Source organism: Esox lucius, chromosome 24, assembly GCF_011004845.1.
Source record: "Esox lucius isolate fEsoLuc1 chromosome 24, fEsoLuc1.pri, whole genome shotgun sequence".
Classification (NCBI taxonomy): Eukaryota; Metazoa; Chordata; class Actinopteri; order Esociformes; family Esocidae; genus Esox; species Esox lucius.
Window position 1 is genome coordinate 29,415,068 of NC_047592.1, and position 24,183 is coordinate 29,439,250.

The 24,183-nt window shown below is 42.8% G+C and overlaps 1 protein-coding gene across 11 annotated transcripts in view; it reads left to right on the plus strand.

Annotated features, from left to right (window-relative positions):
• Positions 1-24,183, plus strand: part of LOC105008546 (collagen alpha-1(XXV) chain) — a 388,822-nt gene that overhangs the window by 327,187 nt on the left and 37,452 nt on the right. For 7 of the 11 annotated variants that reach the window (XM_020044365.2, XM_020044363.2, XM_020044369.2 and 4 more), the window contains 3 exons: positions 11,570-11,596; positions 12,705-12,785; positions 24,055-24,108. In XM_020044365.2, coding sequence (XP_019899924.1) covers positions 11,570-11,596; positions 12,705-12,785; positions 24,055-24,108 — 162 coding nt within the window. Of the gene's footprint in view, positions 1-11,569; positions 11,597-12,704; positions 12,786-13,362; positions 13,435-14,034; positions 14,153-24,054; positions 24,109-24,183 lie in introns of those variants that run through there. The other 4 variants (XM_020044373.2, XM_020044368.2, XM_020044370.2 and 1 more) reach the window with 4 other exon arrangements.

The window sequence follows — 24,183 nt, forward strand, 5'->3', positions numbered from 1 at the left end:
AATGTATGAAATATGACTGAGAATTATCTCACAAAAATGGATTATGGATTGCGGTGTGTCATGGTTCCTCCATCTGCACCTTCACGTCCCTCCACCTCATGCCTTCCAGATTTTCGTCGGACACAAACCTAGCGCATCCTCTTTCCTCTGTTCTCCTATCATCTCCTGAACCTGTTGGCTTCCCTCCGATCTATGTGTCTCTATGTTCCGTATTCAGCTGTAGTGTCTGTATATAAGGTCTGGGTCTGGGGGGACGGTGTCTGTGATTGCTCGTCTGTACGTTTGGCTACGGCTTCTACCTGATGTTTATGTTACGTGATTGGCTCTCATGCCCTTTGTTTTGTTGGTTTTTGGGTATTACAAGTTTTTTCATTGCACTGTTCTGAGTTTACCTGCATCTCTGCTTCAGACTCTTCCTCCTACCGCAAACTTCACACAGTGTCATGATTTTCTCTGAAATGTGGCTTAACAACAACATAACTGACAACGTAATAGTGCTGTAAGGGTGCGACATCAGATCGGTTCAAGGAGGACTCCAGTAAGTCCAGATGAGGTGGGCAGTACATTTATGTAAACAGTGTATAAACACTAACTTAACCGGGAGTCCATGCTCAACCAATCTGGAGTAAATGATAATCAGGGCCCATTTCTTATTACAAGGAGGACTCCTAAACAGCAATAAAAGTTACTAGCTAAGAGTTTCCTCTTAAAACCTATTCACAAAGCTGCTAAGACCAACTTTTACTAAGGAATGGGGAGAAGTCTTAAGCTAAAAGGAAGGGTGGGGTTGACCCCATTGCTATGGATAAAGTCGTGTTCCACAAACAAGCTTACTTATTATGCCCACAGAGAGTAGCTGATAGGGGAGTGGTCTCTGTCAGTGAATTCATTATAGTAATACTGTAGAAGAATGTGTCGTGTTGCCATATGAAAAAAAAAAAATTATAAATTAAATCTTGGCTGTGTCACTGATTAAACATGAAACCAAGAATGATATACTGACTAGTCAAGATATTTTCAGCTAATTGTCAGTATTTTACATGTATTGCAGCTCGTAAAAAATATTTTGATGGTGCAATTATTCATGGAATTATGTGTCCCACCACCAACTACACGTGGTGGTCGAGCTATGGCCATGAAGTGTGTTTTGTTTCTTTGTAAATGGCGAACATCATGAGGAAACCAAATGATTTGTCGCAAGAAATGGGGTCTGGGGAGGGCATTTATTGTTGGATGTAATATTCTACTGACAGATGATTGAGATATACGTAGTTTGTCTGTGCTGCATAGCTGCATATTCCCTATGGCCGAGTAGCATACAGTTGTCACAACCTTGATGTCCAATGTTATTGGGTTGTTTCTGTTTGTTGGTGAATTGACAGCATCCCTGGCTAGCTACACTATGATCATAATACCCTTGTGATTGAGGTGATACTGAACTTTTAACAAGGTTTCAATAAATGTTTCTAAAATGTCGACCTGATTACAAGGCTGATTGCTGGCAGGAGCCGTTTTAGGATTGTCTGTGACTTGGTTTTACTGACTTGACTCTTGACTACTCCTAACTATTCCCAGATTTAGGAACTGGTTTTAGTGCCAAAATGATGTCTGAAATACTCTTAGACCAAATATTTTGTCCTAAAGATAGGACTGACATGCCAATTTCTTTTAAGAGTTACTCCTAAATCAGTAAATTAGGAGCTACTTTTATCCTTAAGATCCTCTATAAATACGGCCCCAGATGCAGGCCTTTTTACTTGCCTAGGGAGTTTACATCTGTTGTTTTTACTGCGGTCTACATACCCCCGGATGATAATGCTAAACTAACAACGGAAGAACTGATGCCCTGATGAGTTATACAGGTGCGGAGATTAATTAAATTAGATTTGGTTCAGGTAGTCACCTAATCAGTACCTAATTAAGTAAAATGAGGTGTGCCTGTGTTAGAATTGAACAGACACTGGAATGGAATGGCTGCCATATTCTGAGATTCTGATTTAAGAATAATTAGGAAAGCTATATTTTTCCAATTCTTCAAGGGTATACAAACTTTTGAGCACAACTGTATATTTGCTTAGAGTTTGTAGGAATGAACTATACAGTGCCCTGCAGAATTACTGGAGATAATAAATAGGTCTAAAAAAAGGCCACAAATGGCTCAATGAGTAGAGCATTGAGGAGTATTAAGACTTTAATATGACTCATTTTAAAGTGAAAAATTATACAAACAGTATCTAGTGGTTTCAGAAAGATTTCAGACTTGATTTTCTCCCCATTATTTTATATTATAGACTGAACCTGATGTTTGAAAGTATGTGAACCCTACAAGAATTATTAGGGGTCCTTGCCACGAAGGGGCTCAGGAGCCCTTTTATTTTGTTAGGATTATAATTATTCCTTTTTTTGGACTCATATTCCCATGAGATGGCATGTGCTACAAGACACGCCACTTTGCCCATAGGTGTATATCATCTGCCGAATTCATCTATTAGACCATGGGTCCAATTGAACCCTAGGTGGCGCTATAATGACTAATCTAAGTCACTCCAAAAGCGCCACTGGCATTTCCACCCCATATGACCTAGTGGTCTGAAATTCGCTTCACCTGTGGAACAAATTTGCCTCAATAACCAATAAAGTCTGCCATGTTGGATTTTCCACCATTTAGAAATTTGTTTAAAACACTAAAAAGTTATCTTCAACTAGAGCTCTGCACTGATCTTCATGCTGCTCGGTATATATTATCGTGAGACAAATATCTAAATATTCAGTATGAGGATTGTTGATATCTTTAAAAAAATTGCTGATATGAGCCAATGAAAATTATTGTGGGCGTGGTCTCAATTAAAATGCTAATTTGTGCAAGATGGTGAGGCCAACTGCAACCCAACTTAGTATACAGGTGCTGGTCATAAAATTTGAATAGGATCAACATTTTTTTTTATTTCAGTAATTCCATTCAAAAAGTGAAACTTCCATAATGTATACATTCATTCCACACAGACTGATATATTTCAAGTGTTTATTTATTTTAATTGTGATGATTATAACCCCAAGAACTGCCACCTTAACGTGGTGGAGGGGTTTGAGTACCCGAGTGACCCTAGGAGCTATGTTGTCTGGGGCTATATGCCCCTGGTAGGGTCTCCCAAGGCAAACAGGTCTTAGGCGACGGGTCAGACTAAGAGCGGTTCAAAACCCCCTTAATGAAGAATACAATTTTGAGAACCGTGACGTCGCCCGGTATGGCGCAGCCGGGGCCCCACCCTGGAGCCAGGCCCGGGGTTGGGGCTCGTATGCGAGCGCCTGGTGGCCGGGCCTTCCCCCATGGGGCCCGGCCGGGCTCAGCCCGAACGGGCGACGTGGGGCCGCCCTCCCGTGGGCTCACCACCCACAGGAGGGACCATAAGGGGCCAGTGCAAAGAGGATCGGGCGGCAGTCGAAGGCAGGGGCCTAGACAACCCGATCTCTGGACACGGAAACTGGCTCTAGGGACGTGGAATGTCACCTCGCTGGCGGGGAAGGAGCCTGAGTTAGTGCGTGAGGTTGAGAGGTTCCGATTAGAGGTAGTCGGGATCACCTCTACGCACGGCTTGGGCTCTGGAACCACACTCCTTGAGAGAGGATGGACTCTTCACCACTCTGGAGTTGCCCATGGTGAGAGGCGGCGGGCTGGTGTGGGTTTGCTTATAGCTCCCCAGCTCTGCCGCCATGTGTTGGAGTTTACCCCGGTGAACGAGAGGGTTGTTTCCCTGCGCCTACGGGTCGGGGATAGGTCTCTCACTGTTGTTTGTGCCTACGGGCCGAACGGCAGTGCAGAGTACCCGACCTTCTTGGAGTCTCTGGGAGGGGTGCTGGAAAGTGCTCCGACTGGGGACTCTATTGTTCTACTGGGGGACTTCAACGCCCACGTGGGCAACGACAGTGACACCTGGAGGGGCGTGATTGGGAGGAACGGCCCCCCTGAGCGGTGTTCAATTATTGGACTTCTGTGCTAGTCACAGTTTGTCCATAACGAACACCATGTTCAAGCATAAGGGTGTCCATCAGTGCACGTGGCACCAGGACACCCTAGGCCGCAGGTCGATGATCGACTTTGTTGTCGTCTCATCTGACCTGCGGCCGTATGTCTTGGACACTCGGGTGAAGAGAGGGGCGGAGCTGTCAACTGATCACCACCTGGTGGTGAGTTGGATCCGATGGCGGGGGAGGAAGCTGGACAGACTCGGCAGGCCCAAGCATACTGTAAGGGTCTGCTGGGAACGTCTGGCCGAGTCTCCTGTCAGAGAGATCTTTAACTCCCACCTCCGGCAGAGCTTCGACTGGATCCCGAGGGAGGTTGGAGATATTGAGTCCGAGTGGACCATGTTCTCCACCGCCATTGTCGAAGCGGCCGCTTGGAGCTGTGGCCGTAAGGTCTCCGGTGCCTGTCGAGGCGGCAATCCCCGAACCCAGTGGTGGACACCAGAAGTAAGGGATGCCGTCAAGCTGAAGAAGGAGTCCTATCAGGCCTGGTTGGCTTGTGGGACTCCTGACGCAGCTGACGGGTACCGACAGGCCAAGCGGACTGCAGCCCGGGTGGTTGTGGAGGCAAAAACTCGGGCCTGGGAGGAGTTCGGTGAGGCCATGGAGAAGGACTATCGGCTGGCCTCGAAGAGATTCTGGCAAACCGTCCGGCGCCTCAGGAGAGGGAAACAGTGCCCTACCAACGCTGTTTACAGTAGAGGTGGCCAGCTGTTGACCTCAACTGGGGATGTCGTCGGGCGGTGGAAGGAGTACTTCGAGGATCTCCTCAATCCCGCCGTCACATCTTCCATTGAGGAAGCAGAGGATGAGGGCTCAGAGGTGGACTCGTCCATCACCCGGGCTGAAGTCACTGAGGTGGTCAAGAAACTCCTCGGTGGCAAGGCACCGGGGGTGGATGAGATCCGCCCTGAGTACCTCAAGTCTCTGGATGTTGTGGGGCTGTCTTGGTTGACACGCCTGTGCAACATCGCGTGGCGGTCGGGGACAGTGCCTTTGGGATGGCAGACCGGGGTGGTGGTCCCTCTTTTTAAGAAGGGGGACCGGAGGGTGTGTTCCAACTACAGGGGGATCACACTTCTCAGCCTCCCCGGGAAAGTCTATGCCAGGGTTCTGGAGAGGAGAATACGGCCAATAGTAGAACCTCGGATTCAGGAGGAACAGTGTGGTTTTCGTCCGGGCCGTGGAACACTGGACCAGCTCTATACCCTCTACGGGGTGTTGGAGGGTTCATGGGAGTTTGCCCAACCAATCCACATGTGTTTTGTGGATTTGGAGAAGGCATTCGACTGTGTCCCTCGCGGCATCCTGTGGAGAGTGCTTCGGGAATATGGGGTCCTGGGTCCTTTGCTAAGGGCTGTCAGGTCCCTGTACGACCGAAGCAGGAGCTTGGTCCGCATTGCCGGCAGTAAGTCAAACTTGTTCCCAGTGCATGTTGGACTCCGGCAGGGCTGCCCTTTGTCACCGGTTCTGTTCATAATTTTTATGGACAGAATTTCTAGGCTCAGCCAGGGGCCGGAGGGTGTCAGGTTTGGGGACCACACGATTTCGTCTCTGCTCTTTGCGGATGATGTTGTCGTGTTGGCCTCTTCAAACCAGGACCTTCAGCATGCGCTGGGACGGTTTGCAGCCGAGTGTGAAGCGGTGGGGATGAGAATCAGTACCTCCAAATCTGAGGCCATGGTCCTCAGTCGGAAAAGGGTGGCTTGCTCACTTCAGGTTGGTGGAGAGTGCCTGCCTCAAGTGGAGGAGTTTAAGTATCTAGGGGTCTTGTTCACGAGTGAGGGAAGGATGGAACGGGAGATTGACAGACGGATCGGTGCAGCTTCTGCAGTAATGCGGTCGATGTATCGGTCTGTCGTGGTGAAGAAAGAGCTGAGCCGCAAGGCGAAGCTCTCGATTTACCGGTCAATCTACGTTCCTACTCTCACCTATGGTCATGAGCTTTGGGTCATGACCGAAAGGACAAGATCCCGGATACAGGCGGCCTAAATGAGCTTTCTCCGCAGGGTGGCTGGGCGTTCCCTTAGAGATAGGGTGAGAAGCTCGGTCACCCGGGAGGAGCTCGGAGTAGAGCCGCTGCTCCTCCACATCGAGAGGGGTCAGCTGAGGTGGCTTGGGCATCTGTTTCGGATGCCTCCGGAACGCCTTCCAGGGAAGGTGTTCCGGTCCCGTCCCACCGGGAGGAGACCCCGGGGAAGACCTAGGACACGCTGGAGGGACTATGTCTCCCGGCTGGCCTGGGAACGCCTCGGTGTCCCCCCGGAAGAGCTGGAGGAAGTGTCTGGGGAGAGGGAAGTCTGGGCATCCCTCCCTATTTCTTTTAATTTTGATGATTATAAATGACAACTAATGAAAACCCCAAATGCAGTATCTCAGACAATTAGAATATTATGAATAGGTTCAATATTGAAGACACTGGGGTAAACTCCAACATAGCGGCACTCACCCGGGGGCTTGTGAGTATCCCTACCCTCACCCGGCGCCTCACACCCTGGGCAACTCCAGAGAATAATAAAGTCCATCATCTATCCAGGAGTACGGTTCCAGAACCGAGATTGTGTGTGGATGTAAGCCCCACCAGATCTAACTGGTAGCGCTCCACCTCCCTCACAAGTTCCGGCTCCTTCCCCCACAGAGAGGTGACGTTCCACGTCCCCAGAGCCAGCCCCTGCCGCCCGGGTCTGGTCCGTCGAGGCCCCTGGCCTTCACTGCCACCCATATGGCAGCGCACCTGACCCCAGCGGTTCCTCCCATGAGTGGTGGGCCCATAGGATGGAAACCCCAGTGGATGAAAGGGTTGCCTTGTTTGTGCATATGCCCCGAACAGCAGTTAGGAGTACTTGGCCTTCTTGGAGACCCTGAATGGAGTCCTGTATGGGGCTCCAGTAGGGGACTCCAGTAGGGGACTCCATAATTCTGCTGGGGGACTTCAACGCACACGTGGGCAATGATGGAGACACCTGAAGAGGCGTGATAGGGAGGAACGGCCTCCCTGATCTGAACTCGAGTGGTCGTTTGTTGTTAGAGTTCTGTGCTAGTCATGGATTATCTATAACGAACACCATGTTCGAACATAAGGATGCTCATAAGTGTACGTGGTACCAGAGCACCCTAGGCCGAAGGACTCCGGAGGCAGTTGCAGTTTACAGACAGACCCGAAGGGCTGCGACCTCTGCTGTGAAAGAGGCAAAACAGGAGTTTGGGGAAGCAATGGAGAAGGACTTTCGGTCGGCACCAAGGTGTTTCTGGAAAGCCGTCCGTCACCTCAGGAGGGGAAAACGGGGAACTATCTAAGCTGTGTACAGTAAGGATGGAACACTGTTGACCTCAACTGAGGAGGTTATTGGGCGATAGAAGGAACACTTTGAGGAACTCCTAAATCCCATTAACACGCCTTCTATAGTGGAGGCAGAGCTAGAGGCTGATGGGGAAGCATCGTCAATCTCCATGGCAGAAGTCACTGAGGTAGTCAAACAACTCCACAGTGGCAAAGCTCCGGGGATTGACGAGATCCGTCCAGAAATGTTGAAAGCTTTGGGTGTGGAGGGGATGGCTTGGATGACACGCCTCTTCAACATTGCGTGGGAGTTGGGGAAAGTGCCTAAGGAGTGGCAGACCGGGGTGGTGGTTCCCCTGTTCAAAAAAGGGGACCAGAGGGTGTGTGCCAATTACAGGGGTATCACACTTTTCAACCTCCCTGGGAAAGTCTAGTCAAAGGTACTGGAAAGGAGGGTTCGGCAGATAGTCGAACCTCAGATTGAAGAGGAACAATGCAGATTCCGTCCTGGTCGGAACAACCAACCAGCTCTTTACTCTTGCAAGGATCCTGGAGGGGGCCTGGGAATATGCCCATCCAGTCTACATGTGTTTTGTGGATCTGGAGAAGGCATATGAACGGGTCCCCCGGGAGATACTGTGGGAGGTGCTGCGGGAGTATGGGGTGAGGCGGTCCCTACTGAGGGCTATCCAATCCCTGTACGTCCAAAGTGAGAGCTGTGTTCGGGTTCTCGGTAGTAAGTCAGACTCGTTCCAAGTGGGGGTTGGCCTCCGCCAGGGCTGCGCTTTGTCAGCAATCCTGTTTGTAACTTTTATGGACAGGATATCGAGGCGTAGTCCGGGTGGGGAGGGGTTGCAGTTCGGTGGGCTGGGGATCTCAACGCTGCTTTTTGGGGATGATGTGGTCCTGATGGCATCATCGGTCTGTGACCTTCAGCAGTCACTGGACCGGTTTTCAGCCGAGTGCGAAGCAGTTGGGATGAGGATTAGCACCTCTAAATCTGAGGCCATGGTTCTCAGCAGGAAACCGATGGAGTGCCTCCTCCGGGTAGGGAATGAGGCGTTACTCCAAGTAAAGGAGTTCAAGTATCTCGGGGTCTTGTTTGCGAGTGAGGGGACAATGGAGCGGGAGATTGGCCGGAGAATCGGGGGTGGTATTGCATTAGTTTTACCGCACCGTTGTGACGAAAAGAGAGCTGAGCCGGAAGACAAAGCTCTCGATATACCGGTCACTTTTCGTTCCTACCCTCACCTTTGGTCATGAAGGCTGGGTCATGACCGAAAGAACAAGATCGCGAGTACAAGCGGCTGAAATGGGTTTTCTCAGAAGGGTGGCTGGCTTCTCCCTTAGGGATAGGGTGAGAAGCTTGGCCATCCGTGAGGAACTCGGAGTAGAGCCACTGCTCCTTTGCGTCGAAAGGAGCCAGTTGAGGAGCCAGTTAATAATATACGTAAGATATTTTCTTGTTACCTTGTAAACCTTTTAAATTCTTTGCATACTTTAGAGAACATTCTGTTATTGCATCGCTGTGAGGGTACATTACTTTTGTTGTTTACACTACTTTAACAATTATCTGTTTATTTGTATACATGCATTGTGAAATACTGTATTTATTGCACTTAAAAAATAAAAGCATTTTACTGGTATACACTGAGGTTGAATAAACACGGGGGATAGAAAACCGAAGGGGGGCTAATGAGAGGTTGAAAAGAAGGGGGGGTAATGGGAGGAGTTATGAGGCAAAAGTTGCGAAATATCCGAATGTCTATACTGCTGGACACACGTCAAAAGTGAAGGGCTGGAATCATTGCCAGTCACGATTTGTACTCCATTGACATGTGGATGGGGGAGTTGTAACAATTGTGAGGTGTGTGTGTGTTGCCATATGTCCCAATGTGCAGTGGTGGGGTTTCCTTAATAGTAGAGAAGAGTAGAAGAATGTCCCATGCTGGAGCTGTTATCAGTCAGCATTCTAAATGTCCTTGACTGTTGATAGTTCCTTTGGAGTTCCTCTTTTTGAAAAGTTGCGACATAAACCGGCTTTGGGGTGTTGAGTAATTAAAGACTACAGTTCGCATGACTGGCCTGGAGTTGGCCACATTTGTAAGAGGTTGAAAGATGGCTGTTTTTGAACAGATATTTGAAGAAGCTGAAGAATGAGATTCTGTCCAGGACCACTTTATACAGGCTATGAGAAGGATCATTCATCTCATACAAGCGACTGGAAAATGTACCCAATCGGATATCAAGTAGATTGCAAGTTGTGATATTCATCACCGTTATTACATTGTTTGCAGCTCTCTGCTGCCCTTTGCTGGCTAATGGTGGCTCATGGCATAAATACCAAATAGTAACAACTCCAAATTACTTTTTCTAGTATACCAAAACATTTACATTATTTTATTATTTTTATGAATTAGTTAGACCCTAAAACAGTGTTACAGTCAGTTAAGGCATGCAGGAATCAAAATCATAACATCATAACAGGAGACCTCGGGGTAGGCCCAGGACTAGGTGGAGAGATTATATTTCGACACTGGCCTGGGAACGCCTCGGGATCCCCCAGTCAGAGCTGGCAAATGTGGCTCGGGAAAGGGACATTTGGGGTCCCCTGCTTAAGCTGCTGCCCCCGCCACCCGATACCGGATAAGCGGATGAAGATGAGATGAACATCATAAAAAAAAAAATGTTTTATGTACTAGTGTATTTTGGCCATTTCAATACAAAGACTGTCATATTAGTGTCTCAGAACTCTGTTGTAATGTATTCTTATTTGTAGGGGAGAGTGTACCGATTTCAGAGATATAAAACACTTCATGATACCTATTACAGAAATGCCTGTAGAGACCAAAATGTCAAATGAGTGAAATACAGCCCAAAATCCATTAGTCCTCATGAAGATTTCATGGTGAAAAATAAAAATTATTTAACTGCACAAGGGGTTCACATACTTTCAAGCAGCACTTATTATAAAGTCCTGCACTTCACAGTGCATATCACAGCCAAAATGAAGACATGAGGTCCAAATAAATCTCTGTAGACCTCCAAGATGGAATTGTTGAAGCACTGAAAGTGCTGCTGATTCCCAGGAGCACAGTGTGCTGTGTCACTGTGAAAAGGAAGTACTTTGGAACCACTAAGACTCTTCCTCGAGCTGGCTGTGCTGTCAAATGAATGGCCCTTTTACACTGCATGGTACCGGCTCAACTCTACTCCCCTTGCCTCTACTGGCTTCGGGAACTTTTCCACCATTATGTACCAGCTCGACTCAGCACCTACTCGCCTCATCTTTTCTGCTTTTCCATTGGGCAAAAGTTAGGATAGTACCTGGTACCCATAGGTGGAAATCCCGGGGGTGACCGGGGGGACACCTGTGACCCCCCCCCCCACCAATATATCACTGTAAGAATAACTATGTAATTTTAATAATATTAATATGACAGAAGGAAAGCACCTATGCTGACTTTCGACACGCGTTCTTAAGTTCCAAAAGATTGCGACCCCCTGCCCTTTTTCTCACAATGGTTTGATCCACTGCCCCCCAGCCTTCAGCAGTGTAAGTGGGAATCTGACAGAGTAGGTTGTTGGTGGTTGGTTTTCAGTAAGTAGTTCAAACAAAGGATATGTTAGACATTTCTTTACTTTGACCACTCAGTACAATAGAACACATTTATAACTTTCACCAGCCTTAATTTTCGCTGCATTGAATTACAGGTCAGACTTTATGTTAGCTAGCGATTAGCTGAAGTTTGCTAGCTAGCTACAGTATCATCAACCAGTGTTTGCAGCTGTATTAATTTCGAGTCAATGAGAGAAACCTGCAATGCAATGTATGTAGTTGTAGCTGGCATGGTGACAGTATTTGTGTCTACCCTCTGAAAGGCACTCAATGCACATAGCTATTTTGAGATATATTTTTTAATGTTTTTAGGGTCACACTCACGATAGCTGAATTCTATTCTTACACTATTTCACTGTTTTTCAAACAGGGTCTGTGACTTTTGATTTGACACTTTACGTTCAAAATATGTAAATTAAAAAGAAAATGTACAATACATATTCATGTATGAATTTGATTATTTATTTATTTTTAAATCGCTTTGTCATTATGGGTTTATTTTGTGCATATTGATAAAAAAAAAAGTCAATGTTACCGGTTATAATTGAAGTCTATAATCAAACAAAATGTGGAAAAAGTGGTCTGATGGCATTCTGATTCCACTGACTATATTTAATCAAAACATGCATTTTCTTTATGTTTTTCAGGGACCCCATGGCTTCCCTGGACCAAAGGTAAATTCAAACAATTAAATTTCATAAAGCTCTTATTGTTTTTTCTTTTATTAATAATGCATACATGCCATAGATAAACATTGTAATACAGTTACCATCAAATAAAAGGAATAACTTAATATAAACTGCTCAAAAAATGAACGGAACATGTAATCAACACAGCGTAACACCAAGTCAATTAAACTGGACAGATATCAATCTGTTCATTTAGGAAGCATAAGTGATTATAAATCAGTTTCAATTGTTTTGGTCCAAATGAAAATGACAACAGGTGCACTAGAGAGGCAACAGCAAGACAAGCCCAAAAAAGGGAATTGTTTTACAGGTGGTGGCCACAGACTCTTTTGCACTCTCCTTATCCTTCCTTGCTAGTGTCCTTGTCACTACTGGTATAAGGCGATACCTGCAGCCCATTCAGGTTGCACAGGTTGTCCAGCTCATCCAGGATGGCACATCCATACATGCTGTCGCAAGAAGGTTTGCTGTGTCTCCCAGTACAGTCTCAAGAGTATGGAGGAGATACCAGGAGAGTTGGACAGGGGTGTAGAAGGGCATTCATCCACCAGAAGGACCGATATCTGCTCCTTAATGCCAAGAGGAACAGGGGGAGCACTGCCAGAGCCCTACAAAATGACTTCCAACGGGCTACTGGTGTGCATGTTTCTGACCAAACTGTCAGAAACAGACTCCATGAGGGTGGCATGAGGGCCTGATGTCCTCTAGTGGGGCCTCTGTTCACAGCCCAGTACCGTGCAGCTTGATTGGCAAGTTCACCATTGGTGCCCCGTACTCATAGATGAGCACAGGTTCTCACTGACCATGTGACAGACTTGAAAGAGTCAGGAGATGCCGTGGTGAATGTTATGCTGCCTGCAACATCATCCAGCATATCCAGTTTGGCGGTGGGTCAGTGATGGTCTGGAGAGGCATATCCTTTCCACTCCAATCTGTTTAATGTAATTCTACCAAAACAATGTGGCTGATTTATGGAGCCATTCTTGATTTTGACTCAATTAGGTATTACATGTAGGTTGCTGTCAAGACCACCACAAACATGTTCCTTTAGCTAGTCACCTACGTTTACCTCTCCCACTTGTCTTGCATTCAGGGGGAGGCTGGGAATCATGGCCTGAAGGGAGTTCGTGGTGAGCCAGGGAATAAGGGAGAGAGAGGACCACTTGGCCTTCCGGTAATGACAAACAGTATTCGCTTCCCCATCCCCAACTCATTGTCTACTCCAAAACCCTCTCTTACATCTAATCTAATGCCAATATTCTAATGCAAATATTCCAAATACATCAAAAGCAAATATGAACAAATCTGCATAAAAATCTACAGTTAGGTCCGGAAATATTTGGACACTGTCCGCCAAAATAATAATTTTGGCTCTGTCCGCCACCACAATGAATTTGAAATGACACAACTCTGATGCAAGACTTTCAGCCTTATTTCAAGGGGTTGAACAAAAATATTGTATGAAATGTTTAGGATCTGCAACCTTTTTCATACACAAGCTGTTTCTCAATGTCAAGGATCCTTCCTTGGTAGGACTAGTCCTTCCAAGGAAGGATCCTTCAGAGGCTAGGCCAGGCTCCTCCTTAGCATTCGAAGAACACGTACAATGGAACAGGCTAGCAAGTGCACGTCATTGCGTGCTTGCGTCATTGAAAATGTTTCGCCTTCTCTTCCGCGCTACATTTCAAAACACTGGACGAAATCGAGTTTGAACTGTAAACGGTGCTGTTCAATTTTTTGTTGCGATGGAGGAGGTGAATCAGCGTCAGTCTGCTTGCAGGAGGAGAATACTCTTTCGACAACTTTGCCCGCAACGTGCAAAGGTAGGTAACGTTACCGACACTAATAAGCTATAATATAAGCAATGGTCGTTTTGTGTTATTAATTTCATGTCTATAAAGTAAACCCTCGGGAGTTAATGTTTGTAGTTTTCATAACACTTACCGGTAAGGAGAATTGCATTAATTAATCTTAATGACATTAAGCTTTCTGTAGCTAACCGTTTACATTAGCTTGTAGTTAACTGCATGTATGTAACATTAGCTCATTGTCCAGTAGCTTCTAGCTTTCAGACAAATGAGGTGCAAAACATGGAACAACAAGGTAAACGCTACCTGCTAATAAAGGTTGCCACAGGCAGTATGATAAGCAGTAAACTGCAAGTGAGAAAGGTTAAATAGTACTGTAAACGCACAAGCTACAACCAACATAGGAAAAGTCATAATAACACCATTGATAAACACCCACTAACACAGTAAAGGTAGGTGTAAGTGTGTCAAATGGTCAGCAGTTGTCAGTTAAGACCATGATGAAAAAATTACCATTATGTTACAGCATGTGTAAATATACTTTATACAATTGTTATCTTACCAGAACAGGTTGGATAATTAGACTAACCTAAAGCTTTCTCCTTCTGTCTACAGTCTGGCAGCATCCCCATCATCGGCAGCTGAGTCTGATCGCCGCTTCATGTTAAATATACTTGTGTACAGCTTATAGTCATGTTTGAATAAATGTTATAATAAAGATATGTTTCGTTAATGTCTTTTTAGAGCTTGTATACCTAACGAGTTATTAAAACAGGTACAATCTTAATAATTATTCAGCTACAAGTTTCCTATGTGCAGATCACAATACACATTGAACAACAGTTTATATAATATACACACCCAAAAAATTTAAGACACAGACAAACCAGTTAATTTAATGCATTTATTTTTAGAATGTCAGTCTCAAATATAGCAAATAATCTATTCAACACCTGTCTCCCTGCTTGTATTTGGCTTTCCCATCCCCAGTGACAGTCTACGTTTGTTCCTTAGTCCCTGTTAACAGAGATCAAACACAAGAAAAATATGTTTACAGTTATGAATGCTATAACGAAACGTTACAGAACATTATACTTGTAACATTTGAAACTACACATTTTAGCATTTAACGTTGCTAGTGAAGTTAACAAGGTGCAGCGTTACCTACCATCCTGAAGCTACAACTGATAAACACATAATTTTCTAAATATCTGCTAACGTGCCGTGACATTAACGGCTTATAAAAAGAGATGAAAATGCCACCGGACATTAAACTTTACAAACACAAATGGTAAAAAAGACGGCAAGCTAGCTAACAGCCTAATGTTATAAGATAGGTTCAGTTAGCTAACGTTATTTCGGGGTGTATCTACCTAATTATGATAGCTATTTGTACCAGCATTAAATCGTTAAGCTTTACATTGATTTAACACATTAACGGTGATAACAAATGTACGGCAAACACTAAAGATACTTACATTTAAATTATTATTTCGCCGTCAGCGATGCCGCTCCTACTCCCCGCTTAGTTCCGCCATTTAATTTATTTTTACAAGCTGGCAAAAGCTGTGCGCATTGGATTGTGGGTGATTTGGGGCCGCCGTCTATGGGAAATTCTCTGAACGAAGGACTCAGTCCTTGGTAGGATTCGGAGGATCCTCGACATTGGAACAGTTCTTCGACGGACGTCGATGACGTAGCATCCTTCAAATTCTGTCTTCAAAGGATCCTTCCTTGACATTGAGAAACACCTACAGTCCCCTTATTTCAGGGGCTCCAATGTAATTGGGCAAATTAACACAATCATAAATAAAATGTTCATTTTTGATACTTTGTCAAGAATCCTTTGCAGCCAAACACTGGGTATCCTAGCCTTTACTGCAGCTGTCTTCAGTTGATGTTTGTTTGTGGGTCTTTCTGCCTGATGTTTTGTCTTCAGCAAGTGAAATGCATGCTCGATCGGGTTGAGGTGATCGACTCGGCCATTGCAGAATATTCCAGTTCTGGGTTGCTTTCGCAGTATGTTTTGGGTCATTGAATATCTGTAAACTTTGCTGAATTTGTCTCAATTTGAACAGACAATATATCCTTGTACACTTCAGAATTCAACCAGCTGCTTCTGTCTTCTGTAACATCATCAATAAACACTAGTGACCCAGGGCCATTGGAAGCCATGCATGCCCATGCCATCACACTGCCTCCACCGTGTTTTACAGATTATGTGGTATGCTTCGGATCATGAGCAATTCCAAGCCTTCTCCATACTTTTTTCTTCCCATCATTCTGGTACAGGTTGATCTTAGTTTCATCTGTCCAAAGAATGCTGTTCCAGAACTGGGTTGGCTTTTTTAGATGATTTTTGGCAAAGTCTAATCTGTCCTTTCTATTATTGAGAATGGTTTGCACCTTGTGGTGAACCCTCGATATTTGCTTTTGTGAAGTCTTCTCTTCATGGTAGATTTGGATAATGACATGCCTACCTCCAAGAGATTGTTCTTCACTTGGTTGGATGTTGTGAAGGGGTTTTTCTTTACCATGGAAAGGATCCTACAATCATTCACCGCTGTTGTCTTCCATGGACATCCAGACCTTATTGTGTTGCAGAGCTCAACAGTACGTTCTTTTTTTCTCAAAATGTACCAAACTGTTGATTTGGCTCCTCCTAATGTTCCTGCTATCTCCCTGCCAGATTTTTTCATGGATACCTATCCATACAACAGCTTTTGAGTTAATTGTCCAATTACTTTTGGTCCTTTGATAAAGAGGGGGCTACAAATGAAAGAACTGTAATTCCTAAACCTTTCCTCCGATTTGGGTGTGAATACCATCAAGTTAAAGCTGAGAGACTGCATTTTAAGCTTATATTCAAACTGTTACTTTAATATATTTTGGTAAACAGACAAAACAATTATTTACAGACCTAACTCTGTGTCTTTTCCAAACAACCAGTAGTTTTGTTTCCAACAAGTCGACCAGTCTCAACGTCAACAGTGAAGAGGCAACTCTGGGTTGCTGGCATTCTATGCAGAGTTGCAAAGAAAAAGCCATACCTCAGACTGGCCAATAAAAAGATGAATTTTGGCGAAAGAACTGTGATAGCAATTCTATCAAATAGAAATCTTTAGGAAGTATGTACAGAGACATAATTCTCTTGGCACAATTTTTGCAGTTTATTTCTTGCAAGGAGAGAGTTATCAAAGCTTACAGAGCAAACTGTAAACATCTCTGGGGTCAGTTGGAAATACGTTCAATACTTCTATAACCATTGGTGGGGATATTCATCCTGTAAAGACAATTATGTTCCTTTATCCCTTCATGCCCCCGGTTGTGTGTCTTCCTCTATGCTGTCCTAAGTGTTTACCCAAATGGGCAAATTGCCCCTTCTTCCCCCAAGAAGGACGTTGTAAATGATCCTTTCAAGACAAAAACCCTGATGGTTTGATTAACAAATGGTCAGAGGACCCACTGGTCTACTGATAACCTGCAAGAATGTGTGCCACAACAATTGAACAAAGACCAGATCCTCTCTCACACATTTACAACACTGTCAACATCTCTGGCCTTCTTGTATAAACTTAAAAACATTACTTTTCCATGAACCCAATACTTAATTAATTCATTAATACAGCAGTCCAACAAAATTCTATAACAGAAGACAGACACATTTTTCAGACCAAGAAAAGACTGATGAGTTACAGAGGTTCAAACTTACAAAGTTCTTGGTTTGTGGCCATTTTGAGCCCGTAATTGTACCCACAATTGCTGTGCTCCAGATACTGAACTGCTCTAAAGAAGGCAATTTTTATTGCTCCTTTAATTAACACAGCTGATTTCAATCAATCAATCAATCAATCAATCAAATGTATTTATAAAGCCCCTTTTACATCAGCAGATGTCACAGTGCTTTTACAAAACACCTGGGTTTAAACCCCAAGGAGCAGACAACAGTAGTGTTGAAATTTGGCACCAACGATGTTAGGATGAAACAGTCAGAGGTTACGAAGCAGAACATAGCATCAGCGTGTAAACTAGTTAGAAAGATGTCGGCATCAAGTAATTGTCTCTGGCCCCCTCCCAGCTAGGGGTGGTGACGAGCTCTACAGCAGACTTGCGCAACTCAATCGCTGGCTGAAAACAGAGTTCTGCCCATCGCAGGAGGTAGAGTTTGTAGATAACTGGCTATCTTTTTGGGACTATCCCAGAAATAGGGCCAGGCCTGATCTGCTGAGGAGCAACGGACTCCATCCTAGCTGGAGTGGTGCTCTTCTTTTATCTAGGAACATTGACAGGAGTCTCACTCCTATAGCCTCACCATGAGATAGGGTGCAGGTCAGGCTGCAGGCTGTTAGCCAGCCTGCTAGCATAGTGGAGTCTGTTGATAGCATAGCCAGAGTAGTCAACAGTTTTACCTATTGCCACTGTGACTCGTTCCAGGCTGAGAAAAGTTAAACAAAGTACTGCTAACAATAGCAACCTTATTAAGATAAAACTTTCCTCCACCTTGGTCACAAATAAAAATGACTATCACCTCGCATCTCAAAATGGGATTCCTAAATGTTAGATCCCTTGCTCCAAAGGCAGTTGCAGTGAATGAATTAATCTCTGATCATAAACTACATGTTATAGGCTTGTGTGAAACGTGGCTAAAGCCGGATTAATTCACTCCCCTAAATGAGGCCTCTCCTCCTGGCTATACTAGTGATCATATCCCCCGTGCATCCTGAAGAGGAGGGGGCTGTTGCTAATATTTATAACAGTAAATATTAATTTACTCTCAAACACCACTGATTTTCATTCTTTTGAAATTTTACTCATGAAAGTTAACCAGGCTGATAAATCGTTGTACTGTTTACAGGCCCCCCAGGCCATACAAAATGTTCCTCAATGAGTTTCCAGAATTCTTGTCTAATCTTGTAGTCATGGCAGATAATATTGACATTTTTGGCGATTTCAATATTCATAGCTTTCAGCTGTGCTAAGGTAATTGCAAAAGGGTTTTCTAATGATTACATAGCCTTTTAAAATGATTAGGATTAGCAAACACAATGTGCCATTGGAACACAGGACTGATGATTACTGATAATGGGCCTCTGTACGCTTATGTAGATAAAAAATCTGCCATTTTCAGCTAAAATAGTCATTTACAACATTACCACTGTAATGTTACAAATACACTGTATTTCTGATCAATTTTGTTATTTTAATGGACAAAACATTTGCTTTTCTTTTGAGAATAAATAAACTTTGGTAACACTTTACTGGAAGGGGTGGCATAAGAGTGACATGACATTGCCATGATACTGTCAAAGCCATGACATGACACATGAAGGAATCATTATCAACATTTATGAATGTTGTCATTAGATTGATTGTAATTTTTTATGCAAGGTTGACATAGTTTGGGATGACAACTTGACATTAACTGAGACAACATCACCTGTCAATGTCTTTGTTATGACAACTCTACATTAACCATGACAACATTAGATTAGATTAAACTTTATTGCAATTGAACAAGTACAGTACAATTAAATTGAAGGAGTAGGGTAGCATGTGCAACTGAAATGCAGGGATAGCAGCAATGAGGTTCCCGAGATAGATACGTACCTGTAACAGCTGAAAACTTCCAGTAGTACAAAGGGTGGGTGTGGTTAGTGATGGGTCACTATATCATTTTGTCATTAATATTTTCCTTGAACTACAGAGGTACAATTTGGACTTGTCATAAAGATGTCATGACGTATTATAACTGTCAAATGCATTCATAAGAGTGTCATGAATATTTTCCTTGACCGTGAACTACAGAGGTACAATTTGGACTTGTCATAAAGATGTCATGACGTATTGTAACAGTCAAATGCATTCATAAGAGTGTCATTAATATTTTTATTGACCTCAAGTACAGTGGCACGATTTGGACTTGTCATAAAGATGGCATTAAGTTTGTCAAATGCTTTTAAATACCTTAACAAAAGCAAAACATTTCCTTTAACAAATATTTCCTACAAAAATTAAAACTACTTTCAACAATCCTTCTTTGGTAACACTTTACGATACATGAACAATTATTAACAAATGCAGTAGTTACCTTGGATGAACAATGATGAACAAGACTTGAACAAACGGTTAACAATGATAACCCTTACTTTATTAATGGTTTACAAATGCATTAAATAACAGAGTGCAGTGTCATTTCTTCATGTTGACACAGGACATAAACTCATGTAGTTTTTTGTAGTTTTTGTACTGTAATATTTTAAGGTTGATACAGGACATCCATTCATGTACAGTACCAAGTGCTTTGCATGAACAATATCCTAAATAATATAAACTATTCGTAATATAATCACATTGAAAACATTATTTATAAAGTAGGCTTGATAATGATAGTTTAACAAATTACTTTCAGGTTAACACAAATAGAACATGGCTGAGCAAAGTGCTACCCGGAACTGACAAACACTTCACTGGAGCTGGCATACAGCTAACTGGGGCCAGCTAATAACCAACAGAAGCCAGCTAATAACAAGGAACTAGCTAATCACTAACTATTGCAAAGTTCCTAAACAATACAGTTACAAAATGTAATTATATTAATATTAGGGATATTGTCGGGAGTGTTGTTTTTGAAAAAAACAATTCAGTACAGTACAGTAACAAATGTGTTTTTTTCAAATGAATTCATCACCATCATGGCATTTTACATAGACATGGGTCCCTGTCATAGTCATAAAATGACCATGCATTTTCAACCCGCTACATACACTTTAACAGGCAAGTTATCAAACTATCTAAATGTTCAGTGTACTTTTGTACTTTACCGAACTAAAAAACTGGATAAATGATGAGAAAGACATGGCTTTTCCTTGAAGAGTTATGAGAACACGCAGGTGTTTGGATCGTTAACAGTCCAACGCAACACGACCACATCAAACCTCCCCCTATAGGCCAACCTATATTGTAAGTGTCCTTCAATATAAAAGTGTCCTTCAAAATTCTATATCAACCCCAAATGCAACCATACATTTTGTATGCGTCACACATATTTGAAGACGCAAGTAGCCAGTCTACCTTATTAATAATGGTTACCGCACTGTAAACAAATTGGATTATGGATATTATCTTTTCAAATTGAATAATGTATATTACTTAGCCTATTCTTTATGCAAACCACTAGTTACATGAATGGATGTCCTGCATCAACATTAACATAATTACAGTACAAACTATGTTCCTGCAAAGTAATTTGATATTAACTTGACTTGTTTTTTCACATCATGGAAAAGTCTGCGCAAGACACCATTATAATGGCGTATGGCTAACCAGTGGTGCCACTCCATCATTTTGAGGTGAATCTTCAGTTACTTACGAGTGCAATTTCCTCTATGACTCCATATTTTAAATTTGTATTTCTGCCATGCATGCTCAATATGCTGAGTATGAGCACCAGTCTCAGGATCAGCAAAGTTCCTTTTATGGCAGACAGAATACTGGCTAAATAGGTTCTTCAATTTTGATAATTGGGCCCATGTTTATGACAGGTTATGTTGTCTTGGTTACTGTCATGTTGTCATAAAAAAGTCACTGATAGGTTATTTTGTCTCAGTTAATGTCAAATTGTCATAACAAAGACATTCCAAACAATGTCAAATAACTCTCCTCATAGATACACAGATGTCTTACTGAAAATATTTTAGCCCAGAAGTAGTGATCCTACTGCTTAATTACCAGAAAGCACTTGTTAAATTTTCTGGTTTTACCTGACAAAAAAAGGCAAGGCATTCCTATATATTCCATAGGAAATACACAAACAACTGAGGCATCTTTGTCGTAACAGTATCTGTCAATATCATGTTTCATATGCATAAGACTTAATGACACTTAATCAATAATAATTCCGATTAAATGCCTTACGTCTAGAACAGATGGCTTGTGTATTCCATTAAAGAGCTGCTTGAATTAATGAAGTGCTAAAGTGCCTGCTAGCTAGTGTTCCACCAAGGCTCAGTTTTTAATTTCTGCTCAGTTCACAGAAATACTAGTTACTGTACACAATTCCTCCTCAGCCTCTGATGGTTTGGCTTGCTATCAAATTGTTCCCGTGCCTCATTGTTCACACAACAGTGGTGTTGCTGACAGTCATGCAGCTCACAGTTCAATGCGCATGTGCACACAGACAGACATACACTTCAGACTGACAGCCTTTAATGTTAAATAATCATGTAACATGTATTAATGAATTACTGTATCTTTAAGGATAAAGTGATCTTCACACATTTCGCAACAGGCCAGGTGACCCACCAGACTAACTATTTAATAGAAAAAAATACAGACTGAAAACAAGAATTAGAGTAGCTTAGGCCGCCTATAGGATGTTCTTTAAAATAGATGGGTCTATGGCAGATAAGTGAAAAAATAGCGTACTGAACAGAATTAAGAATGTCCTAATACAATTATCCTGATATGCATTTTAAACTGTAGCCTACTCTTAACTGACTTTAAATTATATTTGAATTTAAATTATAAACATTCGCAAAGGTGCACTGTGTTGGGGAAGTTTCTGAAGCCTGATGTATTCTAACTGTTTAAATGACTGGGCAACTGTTTACATGTATGCTATCAAAGATAAACGATCATTAAGTGTGTGATTCTTTCCTGTGTCATCGGATTCTGGAACCAGCTTTTCAGTCAGTGCAGAGCTGACAATTATAGCTGTTTCTGCTATTCCTCTTGTAGACAGTAAAGTGAGGAAATTTAAACTTTAAATTTCTACTTCAAGCATTTAAAGTCCAAAGTAAAAGTTCCAAAAAGAGAGCATTATAATTACAAAAATAATAATCAGAGTTGTCCAACATAGTCCAACATAGCACTAACATTCACTCAAACACTAACTATCTTTTTGGTGTCAACTGTCTCCTGTTTCATGCATGAGAAGAATGAGTAGACCTGAACGAATGGTTGTGCTACTCTAATATACATGAATCATCCATCCAGAATAATACAGATGTGCTCAAACGTTTGCATACCCTTGGAAAATTGGCAATTTATGTATAATTTGTAAAGAAAACATGAACAAGCTGGTAAAACACGTCTTTTATTTCTTATAGGATTCATATTCAACTGCAGGTCATAACAGAATGGCACAATCATAAAACAAAACATAGCAAAAATAAATTAATTAACTGACCCCTATTCAAAAGTCTGCATTCCCTTAGTTCTTAATACTGTGTATTTCCCCCTTTAGCATCAATGACAGCAATGATAGCTTCCCATTCGTCTTGGCAAAATGCCTCCATGTCATGCAAAGTCTTTGGTCGTCGTGCATGAACCGCAAGTTTGAGATCTCCCCAGAGTGGCTCGATGATATTAAGGTCAGCAGACTTTGATGGCCACTCCAGGACCTTCACCTTTTTCTGCTGTAACAAATGGAGGGTCAACATGGACTTAGGGTCATTGTTGGGCTGGAAAGTCCAAGAGCACCCCATGCGCAGCTGTCGTTCAGAAGAATGCAAATTGTCTGCCAATATTTTCTGATAACATGCTGCATTCATCTTGCCTTAAATATTCACAAGATCCCAGTGACTTTAGAGCTCACACACCCCCTAAACATCAGTGAGCCACCACCATGCTTCACAGTGGGGATGGTATTCTTTTCACTATAGGCCTTGATTACCACTCTCCAAACATAGTGCTTATGGTTGTGACCAAAAGGCTCTATTTTGGTCTTTTCATTCCAAATTACAGTGTGCCAGAAGCTGTGAGGCGTGTTAAGGTGTTGTCCGGCATATTGTAACAAGGCTTTTTTGTGGCACAGATAAGGCTTCTTTCTGGCAACTCGACCATGCAGAATATTTCTGTTCAAGTATCATCATATTGTGCTCCTTGAAAACAACCAAACCATCTTTTTCAAGAGCAACCTGTATTTCTCTTCAGGTTACCTGTGGGTTTTTCTTTGTATCCCAAACAATTCTTCTGGCAGTTTTGGCTGAAATCTTTCTTGGTCTACCTGACACTGGCTTGGTATCAAGAGATCCCCCAAATTTGCCACTCTTAATAAGTGATTGAACCTTAATGACTGGCATTTGCAAGGCTTTGGACATATTTTCATATCCTTTTCCATCTTTATAAAGTTCCATTACCTTTTTTTTGACAGTTCTTTTCTGCTCCCCATGGCTCAGTATCTAGCCTTCTCAGTGCATCCACGTGAGAGCAAACAAACTCATTGACTATTTATACACAGACACTAATTGCAATTTAAAAAGCCATAGGTGTGGGAAATTCACCATTAATTGCCATATTCACCTGTGTTTTTCACCTTGTGTGTCTGTATCGAGGCGAAACATTCAAGGGGTATGTAAACTCTTGATGAGGGCCATTTGGATTACTTCTGTTATCACTATGATTTAAAAAGGAGCCAAACAACTATGTGATAATAAATGGCTTCATATGATCACTATCCTTAAATAAAAGTTTCTACCAGGCTATGCAAACTTATGAGCACACATGTAGTTGAATAAAATGCCATATAAATTAGCATTTCGTGAAATGCTATTTGGAATGTGAAATTTGACTTTATTTTCCAAATGGTGGTTTTACTTGGGGGTCTTGCTTACACTTGTCTGGATATTTCAACAGGGTATGGATGGCCCTATGGGTCCCTCCGGTCCAGCCGGGTTAAATGGGGAAAGAGTAAGCGTGTGAAATGTTTTAGTTTACTCACTTCCATACTATCTTTGATAGCCTTTTGGTAAACATGTGTTGTTA